General features: G+C 40.3%; 1 protein-coding gene across 1 annotated transcript in view; it reads right to left on the minus strand.

The window, feature by feature from the left end:
• The window catches only part of slc44a4 (solute carrier family 44 member 4), a 38,998-nt gene extending 19,964 nt beyond the window's left edge, over positions 1 to 19,034 (minus strand). The window contains exons 1-3 of the mRNA XM_018096817.2: positions 18,896 to 19,034; positions 5,665 to 5,713; positions 5,510 to 5,583 (exon numbers count right to left, since the gene is read on the minus strand). Coding sequence (XP_017952306.1) covers positions 5,510 to 5,583; positions 5,665 to 5,713; positions 18,896 to 18,914 — 142 coding nt within the window. The 5' untranslated portion in view covers positions 18,915 to 19,034. The remainder of the gene's footprint in view (positions 1 to 5,509; positions 5,584 to 5,664; positions 5,714 to 18,895) is intronic.
• Positions 19,035 to 22,885: the final 3,851 nt, after the last annotated feature.

Below are 22,885 nucleotides of genomic sequence, written 5' to 3' on the forward strand. Positions count from 1 at the left end.
TGTACTTTAATACTATTAAAAAATTCCGCAGGCAAAAATTTGAAAAGTTCTCACAAGTAAAACCTGATCTCCTAGCCTTCTATGATATTACTTAAGACTGCATCTTTCCTTTTCTGTTTATCTGGGGCCGGAACTAGGGGTAGGCAGAAGAGGTACCTGCCTAGGGCATAACAATGAGGGGGCGCTAGGCAGGTACCTCTTTTGCTAACCCCTAGTTTTGGATCTCTTACCCCTTAGATGATTTCCCATCACTCCACCCCTTCACAGCATCTGCACACCTTGCATGCTGCAATCCCCCCTCTATGGTGGAGGAGAGAGGGAATCAGTGGGCCTGCCTCTGTGTTTATCCCTTCTTACGCTTGCATGGCTGTTAGTAATATTGTTTCAATGCTCTTAATCCATGCAGCAATTATCTCTTTATATATGTCCAAATTAAAGTGTATGCCCATCCAAAAACTATTTTTTTGTACAGTTTGTAAAATTTGAAGCAGTTTTTTAGTATACAATAAACATTTATTAATGGCTTTAAATGTCTTGCAAATCCAATTGCAATTAAAAGCAGCATGTTGAGTTTTATATCTAACGTTAGTTAGTATAAGTAGGTGTTAGTTAGTATAAGTAGGTGTATATATCATTTTTTTTATACATAAATGTATCGATAGGTGTGCATAGCTCATGTAATAAATGGAGGGGGGGTATATATATTTTTTTCTTTAAAAACAAATGGGATCTTTTTATTAAAGTACCAAATATGACCCCCCCCCCCCATTTGCACAATCCATTATACTTCTTTATACCATTATAAAAAAGACAAGCTTGTATACTGAATAATACTAAATTAGCTTTGTAACCGACAAAGGATGTTAATGATGTTGCTGGCAGCAAGCAGTTTTTCCTGCTATACAGTGCAGGTATAAGCCAGCTATAAATAGCATTCTCAGGTTGGGCTGTCTTTAATGACTCTTTATGGCGTCATGTTGCTCTCTATTGAATTGAGAAGTAAGATAAGCAAGGCCACTTTGTCTGCAATGTGTTCTTGCCATTTCCTAGACCTGATCATTTGAAAAAAATTTTAAGTGCGCTTGTCTTTTCAAACACCAGTACCCTACTGTCCCTGCAGTGTTGTTGTATACTGACATTTGCCACTCAGCAATCTCCTAATTAATAAGATTTGCAGTTAACGGTTACTATCCCAGTAGCCCAACTCACTGTTTCTGCCTGTAAGCCAATTGTGTCTGAATACAGAAGTCATACCTAGTATGAACACGAACAACTTACCAGAATAATGATATATTATTTATGTAACCTTCTAAATGCTAATATCCCACATCATTACTTGGAGAATTTACCACTACAATTGTTTGAGAAAAATACACTGCTGAATTTTCACAGAGGATTTACATCAAGAGAAAATTCACCACGTTTCTGTCTCTAGAATGTACTTACAATTTTTAGTAAATATGAGATGTGTTGTGATAATATGCCTAATGAGTTGAGGTGAACTATGGTGGAGCTAGTCAAGGAGAAAATTCAAACTTTAGTAAATACGCCCGAAATTAATACAATTAATACAGTTGACCAAATCAAACGCAACAGAGCACAGAACAAGCAAAGTTCTTCATTACACATGCAGACCAGCCCAAGAAAAACAAAACACCAATGCACCTAAATCCACAAAATTACACATCTCACCACACAAAAATCAACACCACAAGTCAATACCACAAAACAAAGTACAGGTATGGGATCTGTTAACCTGAAAGCTCTGAATTATGGGAGGGTTATCTCCCATAGACTCAATCAAATAATTAATCAAATAAATTCAAATTAAAAACAATAATGATTTCCTTTCTCTCTGTAATAATAAATCAGTACCTTGTACTTAATCTCAACTAAGATATAATTAATCCTTATTGGATGCAAATAATCCTACTGGGTATATTTAATGTTTTAATGATTTTAGGTATAGTTAAGGTATGGAGATCTGAATTATGGAAAGACCCCTTATCTGGAAAACTCCAAGTCCCAAGCCTTCTGCATAACAGGGCCCAAAAAATGTTTTCTGGGGGGGAAAGAGGAGGTGGATTGTGTCCCTGGCATTACGCCAGTGACAAAAAATACATAAAGATCATTCATGAAGGTGGGTCATTGAAAGTGAAAAATTGTGGAATAAGCAGGCATTCATATTGCTTTATAAAACAATTACACTTACAGGAAATAAATAGCAATCTCTTCTGCAAGTAAAACTGCAGCACACACAAAAGATACAAAAAGTGAGCAGGACGCCAACAACGTTATCACTCTTCAGAGACACTTTGCAGTGTTGTAAGGATATATGTTATCATTTAAAGATATCGGCTTTATTACTATAGATTAACTCTTATCTACTTGCACAGCTACTGACTGCACAGTAAGGGCTCTGGCACACGGGGAGATTAGTCGCCCGCGACAAAACTCCCTGTTCGCGGGCGACTAATCTCCCCGAGTTGTAAGTAAGTCGCCGGTGGGATGGCACACGCGGCAGCGCGATTTCGAGCAAATCGACGAAAAAGCCTCGCAAGTCTTTTTCAGCGATTTCCCGAAATCGCGCCGCCGCGTGTGCCATCCCACCGGGATGGCAGGTGAAGGCAACTCGGGGAGATTAGTCGCCCGTGAACAGGGAGATTTGTCGCGGGCAACTAATCTCCCCATGTGCCAGAGCCCTAAGTCATGCTCTTTGGTAGTGTGGCAAACTGAGACCCTCTCAGACCCACTTACCCCTTATTACTTCTATCCTTAACCCCACTATGTCCTGGAAAGGATCCCTAAGTTTTAAAAGTACAGGTATGAGATCCCCTTTCTGGAAACCTGTTACCCAGAAATCCTTTCTCCCATAGACTGCATTTTAATCAAATAATTCAGATTTTTAAAATTGATCTTCTTTTTCTCTGTAGTAATAAACCAGTACTTGTATTTGATCCCAACTAAGATATAATTAATCCTTATTGGATACAAAACAATCCTATTGGGTTTAATTAAGTTTGTATTGATTTTTTAGTAGACTTAAGGTATGGAGATCCAAATTACAGAAAGACCCCTTATCCAGAAAACCCTTGGTCCCGAGCATTCTGTATAATTAAAATATTAGATATTTCCTAGCAAAATATCTCCGGCTGTTCCTGTAACATTTTGGTTACAAAGCTCTAAGAGAGATTCAGTATCCTCCAATAAAGTGTTTGTAGCTGAATATGACAAGATATTATTACATGTTCTTTGGATACAGTGGTAATTCTGGTTTCTTCCTTTTTTAAACGGGTGTGTGCTTATTCAGGCTTCTCAACTATTTCCCTAGTCCATTCATTTGTCGGGCAGTTATAACCTGATTATCCTATGTTAAGGGAAACCAGTTTCTAGTCCCCTGGTAAAAATGGCACAGGATACCTTTATTCTCTACTCTTTTTCCTTATTCTCTATTTGCTATTGTACTATAAATAGGAGGGTTGGGCTATCCTGGTTTCAACAGAAGTACAAATAATAAACTCACTGAAAAGGCAAAGGTACATCATAAAAACTTGTAAGTATAGCATAAAATGAAGGGGCTGGGTAGATGGCCTACATATATTATCATTTTTCCCCCCTTATGGCTATTAGTCCTTATTTCTCTTAAATGGGAACCCACCCAAAGACAACTTACATTTTTTTTGAAAACTAACACACTAAGCAATTTTGCAATATAAATCAATAAAAAAAAAATATGCAGCCTTTTTACGGTTTTTAATGTAATAACATTGTAACAGTTGCTGTTCTCTTGCTGATCTGGCTGATTACTTTGAGACTAAAATAAAATGTAACAGTAGTCGACTATCCTCAGGCTGCCTTCATCCTCCAAATCCCACAGTTCCCTGCACACATGATGTTAAAGGAATACTGTCATGGGAAAACATTCAAAATGCATCAGTTAATAGAGCTAGCCATATTCTTTTTTCCCAGGGTGCCACAGCCATGTGATCTGTACTCTGAAAAACTTCAGTTACACTTTACTGCTGAGCTGCAAGCTGGAGTTATATCACCCCCCTCCCAGCAGCCGATCAGCAGAACAATGGGAAGGGAGCAAGATAGTAGCTCCCAGCAGATATCAAAATAGCACTCAAGAAATACAAGTCAGGCTTGGGACTCCTCCAGTTACATGGGAGTAGGAGAAACAATAGGTTATCTGAAAGCAGTTCTAATGTGTAGCGCTGGCTCCTTCTGAAAGCTCAGGCGCAATGCACTGTGATGGCTGCCTACAAACCAATATTACAACTAAAAAAATAGATTTGTTAGTTCAAGAATAACATTTTAAATTGTAGAGTGAATTTTTTGCAAATGTAAACAGTGTAATTTAGAAATAAAAAGTATACCATAAAAATTATGTCAGTATCCCTTTAATAAGGATACGTCACAGCGCAAAGCATTGTGGGATATGCAATTCCAGCATGCTGTCTGTAAGCTGTGGAAAAGTTGCTACAATTTGTAATGTCAATGTTTTTTTCCCTCCTCATCTGCCAGGATTTCAAATGATGCAGAAAGAGAAGAACTGAGAAAAACCTTAACAAATTTTGGTTCGAAACCCGGAGTTCACCTTTCAACTCACAAGGGGCGGGTGTATTCATTTTTATACCAGTCATTATGTGTTGCAATATAAATGAGCTTGAGGGCACATTATATATTTTATTATATAGCTGCATTTTCAGGTTATAAGTACATAACTGGGTTTGATAAATCAAATATGGCTTTGTTGTATACATGTCCAACCGCCTCACTTGCACTGCATCCGTTTCTCAAACCACCAGCTGATCTTCTGGCCTGGCATAAAGGGTGCGGTGCTTAATTGTTTTACAGGAGGCAGAGATCATAAGAATGCTATAGTTATTGTGTAGAATCAGATTGACTTCCTGGTGCCACAGTACTTTGGCTTTGCTAACTGCAACAGACACCCTGGTAACCATTCTGATTAAGACATGCCTCAGGGAATTACCACAAGCTCCAACTCTGCCAGCAGATAAAACCTTTATCCTTACTGCTTTAACACTACCCAACCAAATGTGGCCTCAACTGGTGCGCAGGGCGCTGGTGCTCTGTTTGCCAGCTGAAGTGAGCAAAGAATGTGCCAATAGACTTTGCAGAATTTTGTTTGTGAAGTGCTATTTCAGGATCTGGCCATACCACAAAGTCCAAATAAGCAACTCAGAAAACTGAAGAATAAACTGCCATCCTGTTCTGTATGAGAACAGCCTACCCATAATAAAAATGCAATACAGAAGTAGAATACATCAGGCTTATATAGCAAATGGGGCTAAAGTAAATCAATTTAGTGGACTGCAGGATGATCGGTGATATCACTGCCCTGTCCATTAATGAATTGTACAATTTTACAATGCAGAAAACTGACCTGTGAGTGGCCCCCTTAATATTACTCCATTATAGTTTTCTTTTGGTGAAAATTCCCTACCCATTACAATAACATAAAAATAATGGGATTAGTTCATACCTAGGATTCCCACTACCATGTAGCCAAGTAAAAATACCATGAAGAGAACACAGCAGATTATATCAGTGCAGCTCCTGAAAAGAAGAGAGGGGAGAAGGAAAGATTAACATATAGGTTAGACAAAGCAAATCAAAATAGGAAAACTTCTAACTTACCGTTTCTTAATGGGACCCTTAAAACTAGGGTCATATTTTGCAGGCTCACCTAAATGGAGAAAAATGGAACATTTAGAGGGGTACATTAAAAGAAAAACACATGTTAAAGCTCTGAAATACATATTTGTGTGTTTATCTGCAGAATCCGCTATGTGTGCAGATAGCCTAACTCTTTCCATTTCTACCCTTTTTTACGGGCCATAGTATTTCTCTCCTTTTTTCTCATCTTCTTTCCTTCCACCACATAGGTGTGGACCGATCAGCATAGTCATGTAAATAATCGCAAGATTATATTGCTTCTTATCAGCTAATTACTGGCGGAAATGACTCTACTAACCTTGAGAGCTGCAAATAACTATGAACTGAATTAAAGAGGTAAAAGTATTACTGCAAGAGTGTTTATTTGCAAACACACGCAAATACAATTTTTCATTATACTTGAAGAGGAAGTATACCCCTTGTCCTTGTACTGGTAATCTAATTATCTGATTTGAAAGGACCAAACATGGAGTCTTTAGTATTCCTGTTTGCCCTGTTTAGCTCAAAAAATAACAAAAACCATAGATTTTCTGTAATTAAAACAATAAGCAAAAATGTTTCAGCACAATCCCTATTCATCGCACTTATGGTGAAAAAGAAGTATACTGGCCCATTAATAATGACGTTTTTATTTGCGATGTTAGCCCAACAACTACCAACACATTTAAAATTAAAAAAAACATTGCTGTAATAAAAAAAAGTGTTGCTTGAGACAACAGGGCATGTTTATAAAATTTAATGTATTTTTGTCAAGTACAAGTAATTTTGGCTTAATAACTTTATATCTGTAAACATCTTTTTGGCAGGTGTAATTACCCCACTGCTAAAGTTAAATATATCAATTTATCAAGTGTGCCAATGCGTTTTTTCGCCAAAAATTGGCAGGTCCAGACTGTCAAAACTACAATTATAAAGATACGGTAGCAACCTTAGCTTCTCATTAAGTAGATCATCGTTTAATGTTGTTAATTCACTGGGATAATTACACAAAATATTTACAGCAGCAGAATTTTGGCATACGTTTTTGGTGACATTAGACCTCTTATTAGCTCCTACTTCTGTATGAGCACATGCACTTTAATGTAGTAATGTCAGACAGAGCCTTCTTTTGGCTCTTAGACTGTACAGTGCAACAGCTTTGTCCAGTGTATGCACAGATTTGGGTTTGTGCTTCAACGCCACTTCAGTCAGTTCACTGTGTTTGTATAAATATTTTGCATTGTACAAGCCACAATAATGCCCCTGAGGAAGTCAATTGCACAATAAAATGCATTGGGCTATTTATCAGATAAGCTAACTGTAATTCTAAAAGTCTGTACTTTGCATCACTGTTTTTATATATGGATGCGCGCCCTCTCTTTCTCTGATTGAATCTTAAGTGCCAGGACTGGACCAGGCAAGACATATTCTAGTGTTCCTAGTCCATATAGTTGGTTTACTAATGGGGTCTTCCAACCCAGGTTAATTAAAATAAATATAAATATCGTAAATAAAAATGTGGCTGGGATATTTTGGGTTTTTTTTTGCAATTTAACACCACTAGCTTTAGTGTATACCTCCCAAAATTTAAAAAATGCGAAGAGGGACAGAAAACAATGCTGTGCGCAGCGTGGTGAAAATTTTTTGACCACACCAAGTACCACCATTTTAAAAATTTGGCTGGTTATGTAAAGTTTGAACACATTTCTGTGGGTTTTGGGGTCTTGTTTTATGTGTTATTACAGTTTTGCTAATAAAGGTAAAATTGCCCTTTAAGATACAAGTCTCAGTTTGCCCAAGAGACTTGTTTATCCTATTAGTTACAATTGTATCTAAGTGCAGGCATTGACTATTGAGTATTCTGGGCTCTCTGCCAAAAGCCTTCTTATCTAATTAAGTTTGAGAAACTTTGTATCTTTTTTGGCCTTCAGTGCAGAAGATCAGCACAGAAAGGGAAATTAGGGGCTTTTCACTAAGAATCCGGACTGTGGGCTGAGCTATTAAAATCTGGACTGTCCTGCGAAATAAGGACAGTTGGGAGGTATGTTAGTGGTGTATAGGAAAAAACTAGTTTTAGGGCATAGATTTTATAAACTAAAACTAACCATACACAGACATCTGCATATGGTTCTATCAATATCCTTTCACAATTATTGTTCATTTAGTCATACAAGTAAAGACCAAAACAAGGACAATCAATTATGAGCATCCAGTCACAGGTCCCAGTGTAACCCATACATACCGAAAACAAATTATTATTTTTCTTGCATTTGTGAAAATGTTCTTATCATAAAAGATTAGATTTTTGTGCGTATGAATACGTCATGGCAGACAGACTTCAACAAGGCCAGAAGAGGCTAACAGTCTCAATACACACCCATGACCTTTACAATTTTCCTTTCTCATTACCAGGCAACATATTATACCTATTAGAGCAGTTCTGTCTATTTAACCCTAGAAAAGACTATGACCACATAATATAACGGTTTTGGTTAAAAACAAAGTATTTTGGATGTGGTAGTACTACATTACATATAAAAGCAAACACGAAAAGGGTATCACCAGCTGAAATGTACATGGCTATTTAGACCATTTACGTTTCTATATATATATATATATATATACCCTGTTTCCCCGAAAATAGGACATCCTCCAAAAGTAAGGCACCCCCCGATTTTTCACCCCCCTCGGAAAATAAGGCACCCCCCGAAAATAAGACACCCACCTAGGGCTGGGCGATAAATCTCGCCCAAACGATGGAATAAATATGTACGGTATTCTTCTTCATGGAAAAATAAGACCTAGTGCATATTTTGGAGCTTAAAAAAATATAAGACAGTGTCTTATTTTCGGGGAAACACGGTATATATATATATATATATATATATATATATATATATAGAAAGGTCCCAATGTGGATCGAAACGTAACATCAGCTGTTTATGCTGTTTTAAAAATACATGTTTTTTCACAAGGGAACTCGGTGTTGCTGGTCATTTCTACAGTATTGGAACCCTTTACCATGCACCCAAGGTATAATATGTAGCGGTGTGCCATCCTTTGTGTGTGTATGTATGTATATGTATATATATATATTATACAGGTCCTTTTCAAAAAATTAGCATATTGTGATAAAGTTCATTATTTTCTGTAATGTACTGATAAACATTAGACTTTCATATATTTTAGATTCATTACACACAACTGAAGTAGTCCAAGCCTTTTCTTGTTTTAATATTGATGATTGTGGCATACAGCTCATGAAAACCCAAAATTCCTATCTCAAAAAATTAGCATATTTCATCCGACCAATAAAAGAAAAGTGTTTTTAATACAAAAAAAGTCAACCTTCAAATAATTATGTTCAGTTATGCACTCAATACTTGGTCGGGAATCCTTTTGCAGAAATGACTGCTTCAATGTGGCGTGGCATGGAGGCAATCAGCCTGTGGCACTGCTCAGGTGTTATGGAGGCCCAGGATGCTTCAATAGCGGCCTTAAGCTCATCCAGAGTGTTGGGTCTTGTGTCTCTCAACTTTCTCTTCACAATATCCCACAGATTCTCTATGGGGTTCAGGTCAGGAGAGTTGGCAGGCCAATTGAGCACAGTAATACCATGGTCAGTAAACCATTTACCAGTGGTTTTGGCACTGTGAGCAGGTGCCAGGTTGTGCTGAAAAATGAAATCTTCATCTCCATAAAGCTTTTCAGCAGATGGAAGCATGAAGTGCTCCAGAATCTCCTGATAGCTAGCTGCATTGACCCTGCCCTTGATAAAACACAGTGGACCAACACCAGCAGCTGACATGGCACCCCAGACCATCACTGACTGTGGGTACTTGACACTGGACTTCAGGCATTTTGGTATTTCCCTCTCCCCAGTCTTCCTCCAGACTCTGGCACCTTGATTTCCGAATGACATACTTTGGACCACTGAGCAACAGTCCAGTGCTGCTTCTCTGTAGCCCAGGTCAGGCGCTTCTGCCGCTGTTTCTGGTTCAAAAGTGGCTTGACCTGGGGAATACAGCACCTGTAGCCCATTTCCTGCACGCGCCTGTACACGGTGGCTCTGGATGTTTCTACTCCAGACTCAGTCCACTGCTTCCGCAGGTCCCCCAAGGTCAGGAATCGGTCCTTCTCCACAATCTTCCTCAGGGCCCGGTCACCTCTTCTTGTTGTGCAGCATTTTCTGCCACACTTTTTCCTTCCCACAGACTTCCCACTAAGGTGCCTTGATACAGCACTCTGGGAACAGCCTATTCGTTCAGAAATTTCTTTCTGTGTCTTACCCTCTTGCTTGAGGGTGTCAATGATGGCCTTCTGGACAGCAGTCAGGTTGGCAGTCTTACCCATGATTGCGGTTTTGAGTAATGAACCAGGCTGGGAGTTTCTAAAAGCCTCAGGAATCTTTTTAAGGTTTTTAGAGTTAATTAGTTGATTCAGATGATTAGGTTAATAGCTCATTTAGAGAACCTTTTCATGATATGCTAATTTTTTGAGATAGGAATTTTGGGTTTTCATGAGCTGTATGCCACAATCATCAATATTAAAACAAGAAATGGCTTGAACTACTTCAGTTGTGTGTAATGAATCTAAAATATATGAAAGTCTAATGTTTATCAGTACATTACAGAAAATAATGAACTTTATCACAATATGCTAATTTTTTGAAAAGGACCTGTATATTAGAAGTCTATAAGAAGTCTATAAACAAGAAGTTACATTCGACCATTTATGTTTACACATCCTTACATTCTTCCAGTATTTCATTTATAAAAGCCATTATGTTTTTTTCAAATCTTACTTCCTACTTATATTACTTACTTCTCACACATTCCCCTCCTCCTCAACAGGTTTTCTTATCTCTCTTCTAAGGAAAACACAAACTGTATACTAAATAAAAGCCACGTCACTCTCTTAATCTGTATATTTTAGTAACACTTCCTTAACAAATCTATCCATGTAGAAATGTGACACCCTGGTATTTGGGACAAGGAGTGTGCACCTTGCTTACAAAATCCTTCTGCTAACATTCAAAGCCCTTCACTCCTCTTCTCCTCACTACATTTCTTCACTGGTCATCTCCTCTCAGAGCCTCCGTCTTTATACACCATCCACACCCACTGTGCTCTCTGGTTTTAAACCTTTCTATCTCGCTGCTCCTTACCTCTGGAAATTTATTACTGAATCTCTCCGTAGGGAACACTCACCCACTCTCTTTAACATGAAACTCAGATGCTACCATCTCGAGCACTAAAACATTTTGCCCAGTCCTGCACTTAAGGGCAAATGCCCATACATAGTGCACTCTTACCTACCAAATTGTGCCAGTATGTTACCTAACCACTTAGTCTGTAAGCTCTATGGGGCAGGGACCTCCTTCCTACTGTGTCTCATACCACATGGCACTTATTCTCTGTGTATTTATACTTATTTATTGTATTTATATATAACACTTGTCCTCCCTATGTGTAATTCTGTATATTGTAAGACTGTACAGCGCTGCGTACCCTTGTGGCGCTTTATAAATAAAGTTATACATACATACAAACCTAAGTTGTGATCTAATGGTAGTTTGTGTGAGGTAAAGAAGGAATCAAAGGATTGATACAGGGTGGGGTCTTTAATATTGCACTAACCTGCACAGTGCTTCTGAAAGCACAAAATATGTTGTATTACTGTATTAAAACACCCTGGCATAATAAACTCAACTGACATGATGAGAATTTCAGCTCAACACAGTAACCTTGGTGATAGCACACTAACACTGATTTGATCTACATCAAGAAACTGGTAAGCCTCTATTAAAACCCTCATTATTCCTGGAAACTAACCAGTAATTAAAGGCAACAAACTGCACCATGGTAATGCCATCCCCAGAGAACTTAGAGCATTCACTAAGCATAAACCTGACCTTTCTTGTTGCTTTGGTTTGCTAAAACAGCTTCACATAGCACTGATGATTTGCTATACATTCTAATTTGCACCACCTACTGCCTTCCATAACCCTGTTCTTTTTCAGTCTTGATTTGAATAGCCCACTCCCCCTATAACCCTGACATTTTATTTCTAATTTGCATTGCTCTCTGCTACCCATAATCCTGACCACTTTCTAGACTTGCAATTCACATTGCCTACCCTTAATCTTGATCTTTTTTCTTCTTGATTTGGATTGCCCAGTAAATCCAATAAACCTGGTCCCTAGTTTTAGATTTTACACACCCAAAGCTTTTTTTAACCACTGTTCTTTTTAGCTTGACTCCTGGTTTTAGGTATGCTGTCATTCTAATTAGTAATTTTCACTGTCCCCTTAACCTTGGCATAACACGTTTAGCTATTATCCAAAACTACAAAATCTAGATTTTCATTGCCCATTGATCCTATAATGCAGCCTTCGCCTGCTCTATATTTGCTTTGCTCAATATTCCCCATTCCCCTGATCCTCTTAATTCTTGATTTACATTTGCCACTGCACTGCTTAAGCCTGACCCACCTTATTAGATTTGGAATGTCTAATGCTCTCAATGTTCAAAGTTTCAGTATCTTCATTTTTAGAACCCGACAACAAACAAATTTTAATAATACTGATCTCTTTTTTGAATTGTTGAAATACACACTACCCTTGATCTTCAATGCAAACTGTACTAAGGATCCCTTGATTTGGTACATATTGCTGAAAATATTTCTAATCCGATTGTTAACTTAGCAGCCAGGCAGTGAATTAAATGATTTGAAGATAAGTATGTGCGGGCCTGAAAAGATCTAGTGTAGTTGTCAGACATCACAAAACACTTCAAACCTAGGAAAGAACAGAATTACATGCAGAATCTTCTGCAGGAGCTCTACCTAATGCAAAGATATTGCACAGTGTGCACAAAGAACAATACCAAGCATTTTAACCCAGTAACAAAACACTGGCAATAGCTTCTAAAATTAATAAACAATGCTGTATACTGACAGAATGGAAGCCTATTCTTTACAGTTAAAAACTGATCAGTAGATGTAAATGACAGATGTCATAAAGAATTTAAACATTATTAAAAGGAAATACTACCCCATTTTCTGGCATAAGCTCATTTTTTTGACTTGATTAAAAAAGGTGCATAAGCACTGTGGCTGTGTGTTACTTTGTAACACATCAGAAATTATTTTAACTCAAAGGGTCGTGACACACTTTGATTTATTTCCTGCAAAATCACCTGACCAAAACAGCATGAAACATCACTTCTTGAAGGCCATGGCAATAGGCTACAGTATAAATAAGGAACAGAATCTAACATTTCTGGCGGAACCATGCTCATTTTATTAAGGATTAAAAATTAAGAGACATCTACAAGGAAATTGGGAAAGACAAAAATAATGGAATTATTAGGATTACTTACTGCTATTGCTTGCGGTTATATATTTAACCACTGCCTTTTCTGACTTACAATTTCTAGAAAATAGATGACATATTAACAGTGTTGAGAAAAACTGTGTCAAGAACACGTCTTCTTTGGGCTCTCATGCAGCATGTTTTCTCTCTACCCTGAATTAAACTGGGGAGAGTAAAACTACTTCATTTTGAAATGTTCAGCCTATTTAGATGCAACTGCTAGCTTCCCACTAACCATAAAATATTTCATACATAAAAAGATTTTTGTTAACAACTCACCAAAAGTAACAAGAAAGCACAGGTGCACATCCCTGCGCCTTCAGCTAGGGGAGTGAAATCTACACAGTTAAGGCTGATGCCAGACGTGGTGTAGGGCTGATATTTTCGGCAAGCGGAAAAACGCTTGGCGAAAATCCAGCCCTACGCCTGCTACTTTTGCCTGCACCCGAATGAATGAGATGCGCTCGGGTGCAGGCACATGTAGCCGATATACGCATGAAAACACGAGAGAATGCAAAGTCTCTCGTTTTCATGCGTATATCGGCTACATGTGCCTGCACTCGAGCGTATCTTATTCATTCGGGTGCAGGCACAAGTAGCAGGCGTAGGGCTGAATTTTCGCCAAGCGTTTTTCCGATTGCCAAAAATATCAGCCCTACGCCACGTCTGGCATCAGTCTAAACCTTAAGGGCCATGGCCCACGGGGAGATTAGTCACCCACGGTTAACCTCAGCTACCACAGATGACTAATCTACCCAAAATGCCTTCCCACTGGCAACAAGGCATACGTATTGCTTTGTTTTCGAAGTCGAGAAAGTTTCCTGCAGGAGGAAATTAATCTCCTCATTGGACATCTAGTCAATGCACCCACTGCTAAGTTAGTGGCAAGGAATGTCTTCTGCTCCCTAGCCTGTAGTATGCCAATTTTCTGTAGTACTGTGTAGTAGCCTCTCTCCTGCACCCAGGGTCAATTCTGAGCCCTGTGCTGCCCTGAAGCAGCCATCTCAGAGGTCCCCAACCTTTATTACCTTTGAGCCTCATTCAAAATTATAGAAGGGTTGGAGAGCACAAACATAGTGTGCCAAATTAGGGCAGCGATTTTCTATTTGGTATCACCTATGTGGACTGGCAGCCTACAGGAGGGTCTGTTTGGCAGTACACCTGTTTTTTATGCAACCAAAATTTGCCATCAAGCCAGGAATTCAAAAACAAGCACCTGATTTGAGGCCACAGAGAGCAACATCCAAAGGGTTGGTGAGCAACATGTTTCTTATGAACCACTGGTTGGGGACCACTGAGCTATCCTGATGTTGCCCCCATGCTTACCAATCTTAGTTTGCTGCCTCTAGAAACCTGCTACACACTGCCGTCTAAAGCAAGGTTCTCACCTTGCCTCATGGCACGAGTGGCCCTGTCTGCACCAAGGGTTAAGAAACAATATATTGCAGCACTGATTTAAATAGGCTTCTCAAATGATCATTGCTGCAAGAGGCGGAAGTTAACAATGCAGAAACATTTTACAAGCTTTTCCCAGCAGATCTCCAATTACAGTTGCCTACACAAAACCTTGAATGGCTCTGGCTCCATCTGTACAGCACTGCTTTGTCATTAACTTCAAAAACACCCTGCACAAATACTAACCTTGGCTGTACAAAGGGCTCCTTTTTTCTAGCCCACCAAACCTAGTAGTCAGTGCAGAGAAAGTCTATCTTTGCCTGCAGCTCAGCTACCATGCTTTCAGGATCTACTGACTTGAAGAGTAGAGAGATAAGGTGTCACAGTCACATTGCCAGATAAGAGTAGTATCGAAGATACCCTGAAATCTGCTGGGCTGGTTGAGACCAGGCAACCTGTTTAAAAAAAAGTTTTTGCATTGCTTTTATTATATGCCCCACTTCTTTTTAGGGCTCTGGTACACGGGGAGATTAGTCGCCCGCGGCAAAACTCCCTGCTCGTGGGCGACTAATCTCCCCGAGTTGCCTTCCCCCTGCCATCCCACCGGCGAACATGTAAGTCGCCGGCGGGATGGCAGACGTGGCGGGGCGATTTCGGGAAATCGCCGAAAAAGCCTCGCGAGTCTTTTTCGGCGATTTGCGCGAAATCGCGCCGCCGCGTCTGCCATCCCGCCGGCGACTTACATGTTCGCCGGTGGGATGGCAGGGGGAAGGCAACTCGGGGAGATTAGTCGCCCGCGAGCAGGGAGTTTTGCCGCGGGCGACTAATCTCCCCGTGTACCAGAGCCCTTAGGGAACATGGAGAGATTTGTGGGCTGCAATAAATACACTACTGTGGGTGACTGTCTTCCCTGAAATGCCATCCCACCGGTGATATAAATCGCTGGTGGGAAAACATCTTGGTTGGGATTTGGTGGCCAACAACCACATAAAAACAAGCAGAGGGGGCATTTACCCTTCCCCAAGGGAGATGTTCAAGAGCACTTGGTGGCACAGTCCACCCCTTAGGCTATCGCCCCACGGAGAAATTATTCCCCCACGATAAACCTCTGCAACTGCGGGCCACAAATCTCTCTGAAAGGCCTTTCCATCGGGCAGTGAAAAGGCATATGCGTCGCTTTGTTTTCCAGAGTTGCTTGCAAGAGAAACATCCTGCGACTTCAGAAGAACAAAGCAGCGCATAAGCCTTTCTCTGCCAATTCACTTTGCTGCCGGAGGAAAGGCACTTTGGAGAAATAAGTCGCCTGCAGTAGTTGTGGGTGCATGCATGCACGCGCCGTAGGGGGGAGGGAGGAAGAGGTGGGCGGGCGCCGAAAGGGGGTGACCTCCGGGAGCCCTAACTTCAGATCCGGCCCTGGCACCTGTACTGATAAAAGTGGTAGATATCAGACTAGCACTCAATAGTAAAAATCCAATTCCGGCTCATGACTTCCCCAGTTACATGGAGTCAGGGGCGTCTTTAGGTCTGATACTGCCCTATGCACCAGACCTAAACACGCCCATACCCCGTACACATGAGGTCACAAGCACCAATGTACCAGAAGTCATGTCACATGCAGCGTGACCCCTACCCCCCCTAAACACCGTTGACAATGATAAAAAAAGAAAATATAGGCATCCGAGGGCCGACCTAGGCACTGGCCCTTGAGTGCTATATTATTAATACGCCCCTGAATGGAGTAGGAGAAACAATAGGTTATCTGAAAGCAGTTACGTGTTGCGCTGGCTCCTTCTGAAAGCTCAGACTCAGGAACAATGCACTGAGATGGCTGCCTAGACACTATTGATGTGCGGGTCATGAAATCCTCGACCCCCCTGCTCCCAACCCTAACCCTACCCGACCCGGCTTCTTCCCTCTATTTATAGACTCAAAGTCGGCCCGAACCTGCCCGACCCGCGGGATTCGGTCATTATTTTTATGGTATGGTTTTTATACCATAACAGCAGGCATGGGTGGTGAGGTATACAGCATTCCCGCCTACAGACATCCTGCCTCAGGGCGCCCAGGGGCGCAGAATCGCCCCTGAAAGAAGTAACAAGTTGCAAACCCATCCAACCATCAAAATATGAAGTCTGGTATATGAAAAGATTCCATCTTCAGTTTGAAGAAAGACCATTTCTCTTTAGTTATTAATATATGCCCAGGTGGTCTCATTTTGGGATTGCGTGGCAACCTTTACTTACATCACTTTTCAGATTAATATCTGTCTAAAAAGAGGTTTGAGCATTTAGGAGACTTTGATCCTCCTCTACATTATAGAATATTGTACATTTAAGTCACCAAATTCCCAATGATCATAAAAAAATAACTATGTTCCTAAATTGAGTCACTATTCTATAATTAGCAACAGGAATCACAACCATGTAAATGATCGACAATCTTAATGGGAAAGTTACATATCTATTTTCTAGATACATAGAGTTTTTTTTCACTGTTGGGTCAGCTAGCAGTTTGGCATATAAAGTCCTATAAAGTTTAAACTTTATATGACTGTGTCTTTGGTCAACCTCAACTACCATGTAACAATATTTAGCAGTTCAGTGAACAGTTGTTTTTCTAGGTGAACAACTAAATGGCAGCTATAATGACACCTAGTCACAGTACTTGTTGGTTTTGCCACAGGCTTATGAACAATGTGAAACTGAACACAAGTCAAAACTTATGAAAACACATTTATTTTCCTACAGTTGTGTGAATGGCTACAGTTTACTAATACAGGCACAGCAAGTCAGTAATTTTGGATTTGGACAAATACCAAAAACCAGTGACAAAAGATTGACTAAAAACAGAATGTAAAGTATTATTTGAAGAGACATTTGAACGCAACCAATTTTTTTGTCATCAAAATGGTGCCCCCCCCCCCGAGCTGTGGGCCAACAGACCCTGGTGTAGCCAGCTATGTTGGGGCACACATGCACATGAGCTCACTCATTATCACATTCATATCAAATGGGATCAGCAAACACAAAGCATCAGGTTATTTTGGGATTATTTTCATATCATTATATGTGTAATGACCCAGGTTTGGGATCTGAGCACCCTTTGCCCCCATCACCCCCAAGTTTCTCAACTTGCCTCAAGGCTGGAGCGCTCCTGAGCTCACAGGCAGCAATATGCTGGAAAATACCTTTGCATTGTTAATAACAGTGAGCCCATGGATCAGGCAATGGTGGCTAGAAACTTATCAGCAAGTGTTTCTATATGATAACCTGCGAGTCAGCTTTTTAACCATTACTGCAAATGCAAAGTTATTTTTCTGGAGAGGTATTTCTGAAACAGTGACAGGGCTCAGCCCAAATGCCAATTAGGGGGACAAATGGGGAAATGTATATTCGCTCACCTTGATTCATTAAAAACCCTCAATTTTCATTTTGGGCAAAATCTGGGGTAAAAGTGTATTTGCTGTCTTAGCTATTCTTGGAAGTATGGCTGAATGGTTCATACTTAGACAATCTGTAACCAAAGGTTGGTCCACCAAAGCGGGCTTGAAATGGAACAACTGCCAACCACTGATTTAAAGTAGTGCAGATAATCTTTTAAATGTCATTCTGCACTTTTGCTACTTGGTATACGTTCCCTGGCAGAAAAACCTCACATAATGCGTTGGCCACATCTTCCTTACCTAGCTGCCAATGATTAATCCTATAACCTCATAAAAAAACTGACAAAACACAGTGGGACTGAAGTTTAATACTAATATGTTACGCCAAACAGAGCAGTAGGACGGGAATGGGAAGTCTTGCTACTGAAGGATGATCGGCAAACACTTTCAGCATATTAATTCCTGCTGAAAGTCCAGTCCAGATATCACTCTGCTCAACTAGCAAGACAAAAGAAATGCATAGCTAGAAAATGCATTATTTGAGGAAGGGTGGCACTTTAAATATCTGGATAATACAAGATATATGGGCAGGGGTATTATTCAGTAAGGACAAGCTAGGTAGCCAGACTTACTCTTTCAGAAAAACCCATTAGATCATTAACATCAAGTTTTCTAAGGACAATTAAATACAATGAGAAATCAGAATTGCTGGAGAAATAGCAAAAGGCTGAAAAAAGAGCTGCTGGATTATGGGCTGTTGAGCTGGACCTGTCATCCCCAAACCCTTAGTTATATGTGTCAGAAGTGCAGCAGGGCAGATTGGGGACAACTCTGCTTGGGACAAACATAGATGGGGCAGGGCACATAAGTGGGCTGTTGTATAAGAGGCAAAGGGAAGGCAGGTAGAAAAGATGTTTAAAAAGAGGCAGAGGAGAAAGAGCGGGAGCTGATATCGTGAGAAAGTAAATAAAAATAAAGATAGGCGCTGATGAAAGGCAAGTGAGGGAATGGTTAAAGACAAGGCCAGCTGAACAGGAAAGGGGGCACGACCCGTTACTTACCATACTCATCGGATGCCATCCTTTCCTTTTTCGCCACTGGCTCTCACCGCTATACCAGTGACTGAACTGGCAGATTACGCATAAACTGGCCGCAACTCAGCACCCAACGTCATCACCTCTCTCTCTCTCTACCTTGCAGAGCCACACCCAACTCATACCTGGAAGCACACAAGCCACGCCCACAACCAGCCTAAGATTAGAAACAGGTTACACCAGGCGCTAAGGAAGCGGCGTAAAAAACACACCCCCTGCGAACAAACCACGCCCACCTACATTTGTCTAGCCCGGCAAATCTTATACCGTGCAACCTGAGGCGCCCATGTCCTGCGAGTGTGCTAAGTGCTGTATGTGCAAAGCTGTGCCTTCGTATAGCAAGAGAGAGGTGTGCTGTAGTTAGAACTTGGCGCCATATGTAAGTTTTTTAGGGAAATATGTCAGAATATGATGTTTTTACTTTGACCCGAAAGCAATGTATGCGCGGAAACTAATGTTTTGTCTCACTGCGTCAAAGATCGCTGGTGCGTTTTCTGCCTGTTACTTAGCTATCTCTAGTTCATTTCTGGGAAAGACAATAAATGCCTGTCTTGCTTTGTGGCGGGATTGGATACACCTAGGGGCACATTTACTAAGACACGAATCTGAACCGAATTGGAAAAATTCCGATTTGAAAACGAACATTTTGCGACTTTTTCGTATTTTTTGCGATTTTTTTCTGCGTCTTTATGATTTTTCGGAAATTGTCGCGACTTTTTTCGTTACAAATACGATTTGCGTGAAAAACGCGAGTTTTTCGTAGCCATTCCGAAAGTTGTGCAAAATCTGGCGATTTTTTTGTAGCGTTAAAACTTGCGCGAAAAGTTGCGCCTTTTTCGTAGCGTTAAAACTTAAAAGGTGCGACGTTTCGTGCAAGTTTTAACGCTACGAAAAAATCGCAACTTTTTGCGCAAGTTTTAACGCTACGAAAAATCACCAGATTTGGCGCAACTTTCGGAATGGCTACGAAAAACTCACGTTTTTTCGCACAAATCGTATTAGTAACGAAAAAGTTGCGACAATTTTCCAAAAAAAATCGCAAAATACTGATCATTACGAAAAAAACGCAATCGGACGCATTCGGCCCGTTCGTGGGTTAGTAAATGTGCCCCCTAGAGACGTTATTCCGCAACACAGCAGGATCAAATACCCTTCCGGACAATTTGTGTTTGTGGACAGTGACGACTGGCCCTCCAGGATACCAGGAAAATTCCCAATGGGCCCAGGGTTCGGTGGGCCCTCCTGCTCCTGACCATTTGGCCTGTTTCATGGTCATTCCCTATTTTTGAATGGGAAGAACAGGCCCGGATTTGTGGAGAGGCCACAAAGGCCCGGGCCTAGGGCGGCAGAAGTTTAGGGGCGCCCCGCCGCAAGAACATTTTTAAATTTTGCTCCCATACGGAGCAGTCGGGACCTCTCCCCACTGCTCCGTATGGGAGTTAAAAAGAGCGTTCGCGCATGCGCAATGAGGAGCTGGCGCTTTGCACATGCGCACTGGGGGCGCGTTTGCGCATGCGCATGGGGGACTCCCACAGGGGCGGCCTCGGGGCGCACCGGATAGAAATCCGGCCCTGGGGAAGAAAGAGGAGAAATAGATGGAAGAATAGATGCTAGCAGTAAATAAAAGAGACTAGAAGAATAAAGAGATTAGGTGAGAAAAAATAGTTTGGAAAGTGGTCTAAAGTCTAAGGTTTTCTGGTGGGCCCCTTGGTTCCCAGTCCGACACTATCTGGAAAATCTGTTCTAGCTAAACACTTAAGGCTACTGTCACAGTTTTGGAACTATGGCTGAATGATTATACACTAAATATTTTGCTAATATCTGTAACCTTTTTATGAACAAAGGGAATCCTGACTAAAAGCTGACCTTCCAACCTACTTTAGACCACCTCAAATCTTGCTGAGCAGACTGAGGCAGTCATAATGCCTCACCATAACCATAAACACTGCCTGGCCTCAAACTTCTTTATCACCTCCTATGGACATCCTTTGTGTTATAAAAAGCCAAGTGTCCACTCCCTAGTACATGTTATAGTGTCCTTACCCTCTAAAAAAAATTGTACCTGGTATGAAAAATGCAATTTTCTCCCATTTGCTCAACCCCCAATCATGATGTCACATACCCTCCTAACCTTTTAAAATAGAATAATGAACACAGGATTCATATAATATTTTCTTTATAAATAAAATAAAGATATACATACACAGGAGCCCTGTGGGAGGTGACAAGATGCATTTGGTCATCCTGCAGTCTTCTAATGGCAACTGGTAGGTGAAGTAGGACTTACTTTTACTCAATTTTCCTATACATTTTCAGAAAAACATTGTGTATTGTATTTAAAACAACATCTTCCTCTTCCACAACCCTTAGTAGACAGATTGTTTAAAAAAAAAAAAAAAAAATGGAAGAATACTTGCTTAACTTTACCAAGCCATAACTAAACATCCTCAGCCATTACATAAATCCTACCCTTACAAAATCCTGTAAACTGTTTGCAACTGTTTGTATTTCTGTAATCTCAACTAACACAAGTTAAATATATATGCATATAATTGTTTCAGTTCTGAGATTACATATGTACAGCATGCAGGCTTGTGGAGCAAGTAAAATGAAAAGCTATTGTTAACATATACATTCTCATGTAATGGACAAGAACCGTAAATATCCTGTAAATTATCTTTATAAATGGTGCTAGTGATGTTATCAGTTCTAATCTGTGATTTCTATGTAATTTGTGCCATATGATTCACTGTTTTTTAAAATTTTAAATAATTTTGCCATAAAATGAAATGCCTGAAGCTTTTACTTAACCTATTTGATCCCCCATGTTCCTCTCTGAGGGGACTGCCATATTTGTGCAGAAGCTATAACTGACAGGTTGAGAAGGGACAGTCAGGTTGGCAAAACAGTCAGGTTTAGGAACTTCAAATTAGAATTATGTACAAAAGCAAACCTATCAGTGAAAAATGATCAACATGACCTATAGCTAACTTTTAACACACATTCATATTTTGAACAGTAGTTTTTAGTGTCAGTATAACTTTAAGCATACACCAGAGCACATTCAGATTATATTCACAGGCTGAAGAGGCCTTCTGCCCTTGCTATTCATGCCAGTGGCTGTGGGCTGCTGAGAGCAGTGTCTGTATTAATTATTACCATAACTCTAAGTGAATTTGAGCAATGAAAGGAGGGAAAATTGTGGGGGTCAAGGTAAAAAGTGATATAAATCTGTCAAAAATGACATAGGGCATTGAGACTAGCCCCCAATGCTGTCTCCAGTAACACAGGTGGAATTCCTTATATGTGACTTCTATGCATTTCCTGCATTCCTTCATGGTGTATTGCTTTGGTGACAAATGGACAAGTGACCATGCACTATCAAGCTGACACCTAGGGCAAGGCAGAAGAGCCCCACAGGCAGTAGTGTTGACCTGTACAGCAGAAAACAAAGGTCAGGCTTAGGGTCAGTGCAGGCATATGCAGGTATCGGACCCCTTTATCCAGAAAGCTCCGAATTACGGAAAGCCCATCTCCCATAGACTCCAATTTAATCAAGTAATTCAGAATTTTAAAACTGATTTCCTTTTCTATGTAGAAATAAAACAGTACGTTGTAATCGATCCCAACTAATATATAAATAATCCTTATTGGATGCAAAACAATCCTATTGGGTTTAATTTGTTTTATTGATTTTTTAGTAGACTTAAGGTATTGAGATCCAAATTACAGAAAGACCCCTTATCCAGAATACCCTTGGACCCGAGCATTCTGGATAATGGGTCCTATACCTGTATAGTATTCTGCTCTATTTTTATGTAAAAGAAACTTTAGGAGATTAGGAGACTACGTTGCAGTACTGAAGTTATGTCTGTCAGCTGTCTGTTTTAGGGTGAGGTAGGCCAGGCTCCATGAGACCAAATAGAAGACCTTCACTGCCATTCTCTGCAATCTCTA

This window comes from Xenopus tropicalis, chromosome 8 (assembly GCF_000004195.4).
Source record: "Xenopus tropicalis strain Nigerian chromosome 8, UCB_Xtro_10.0, whole genome shotgun sequence".
In the NCBI taxonomy this organism is placed as follows: Eukaryota; Metazoa; Chordata; class Amphibia; order Anura; family Pipidae; genus Xenopus; species Xenopus tropicalis.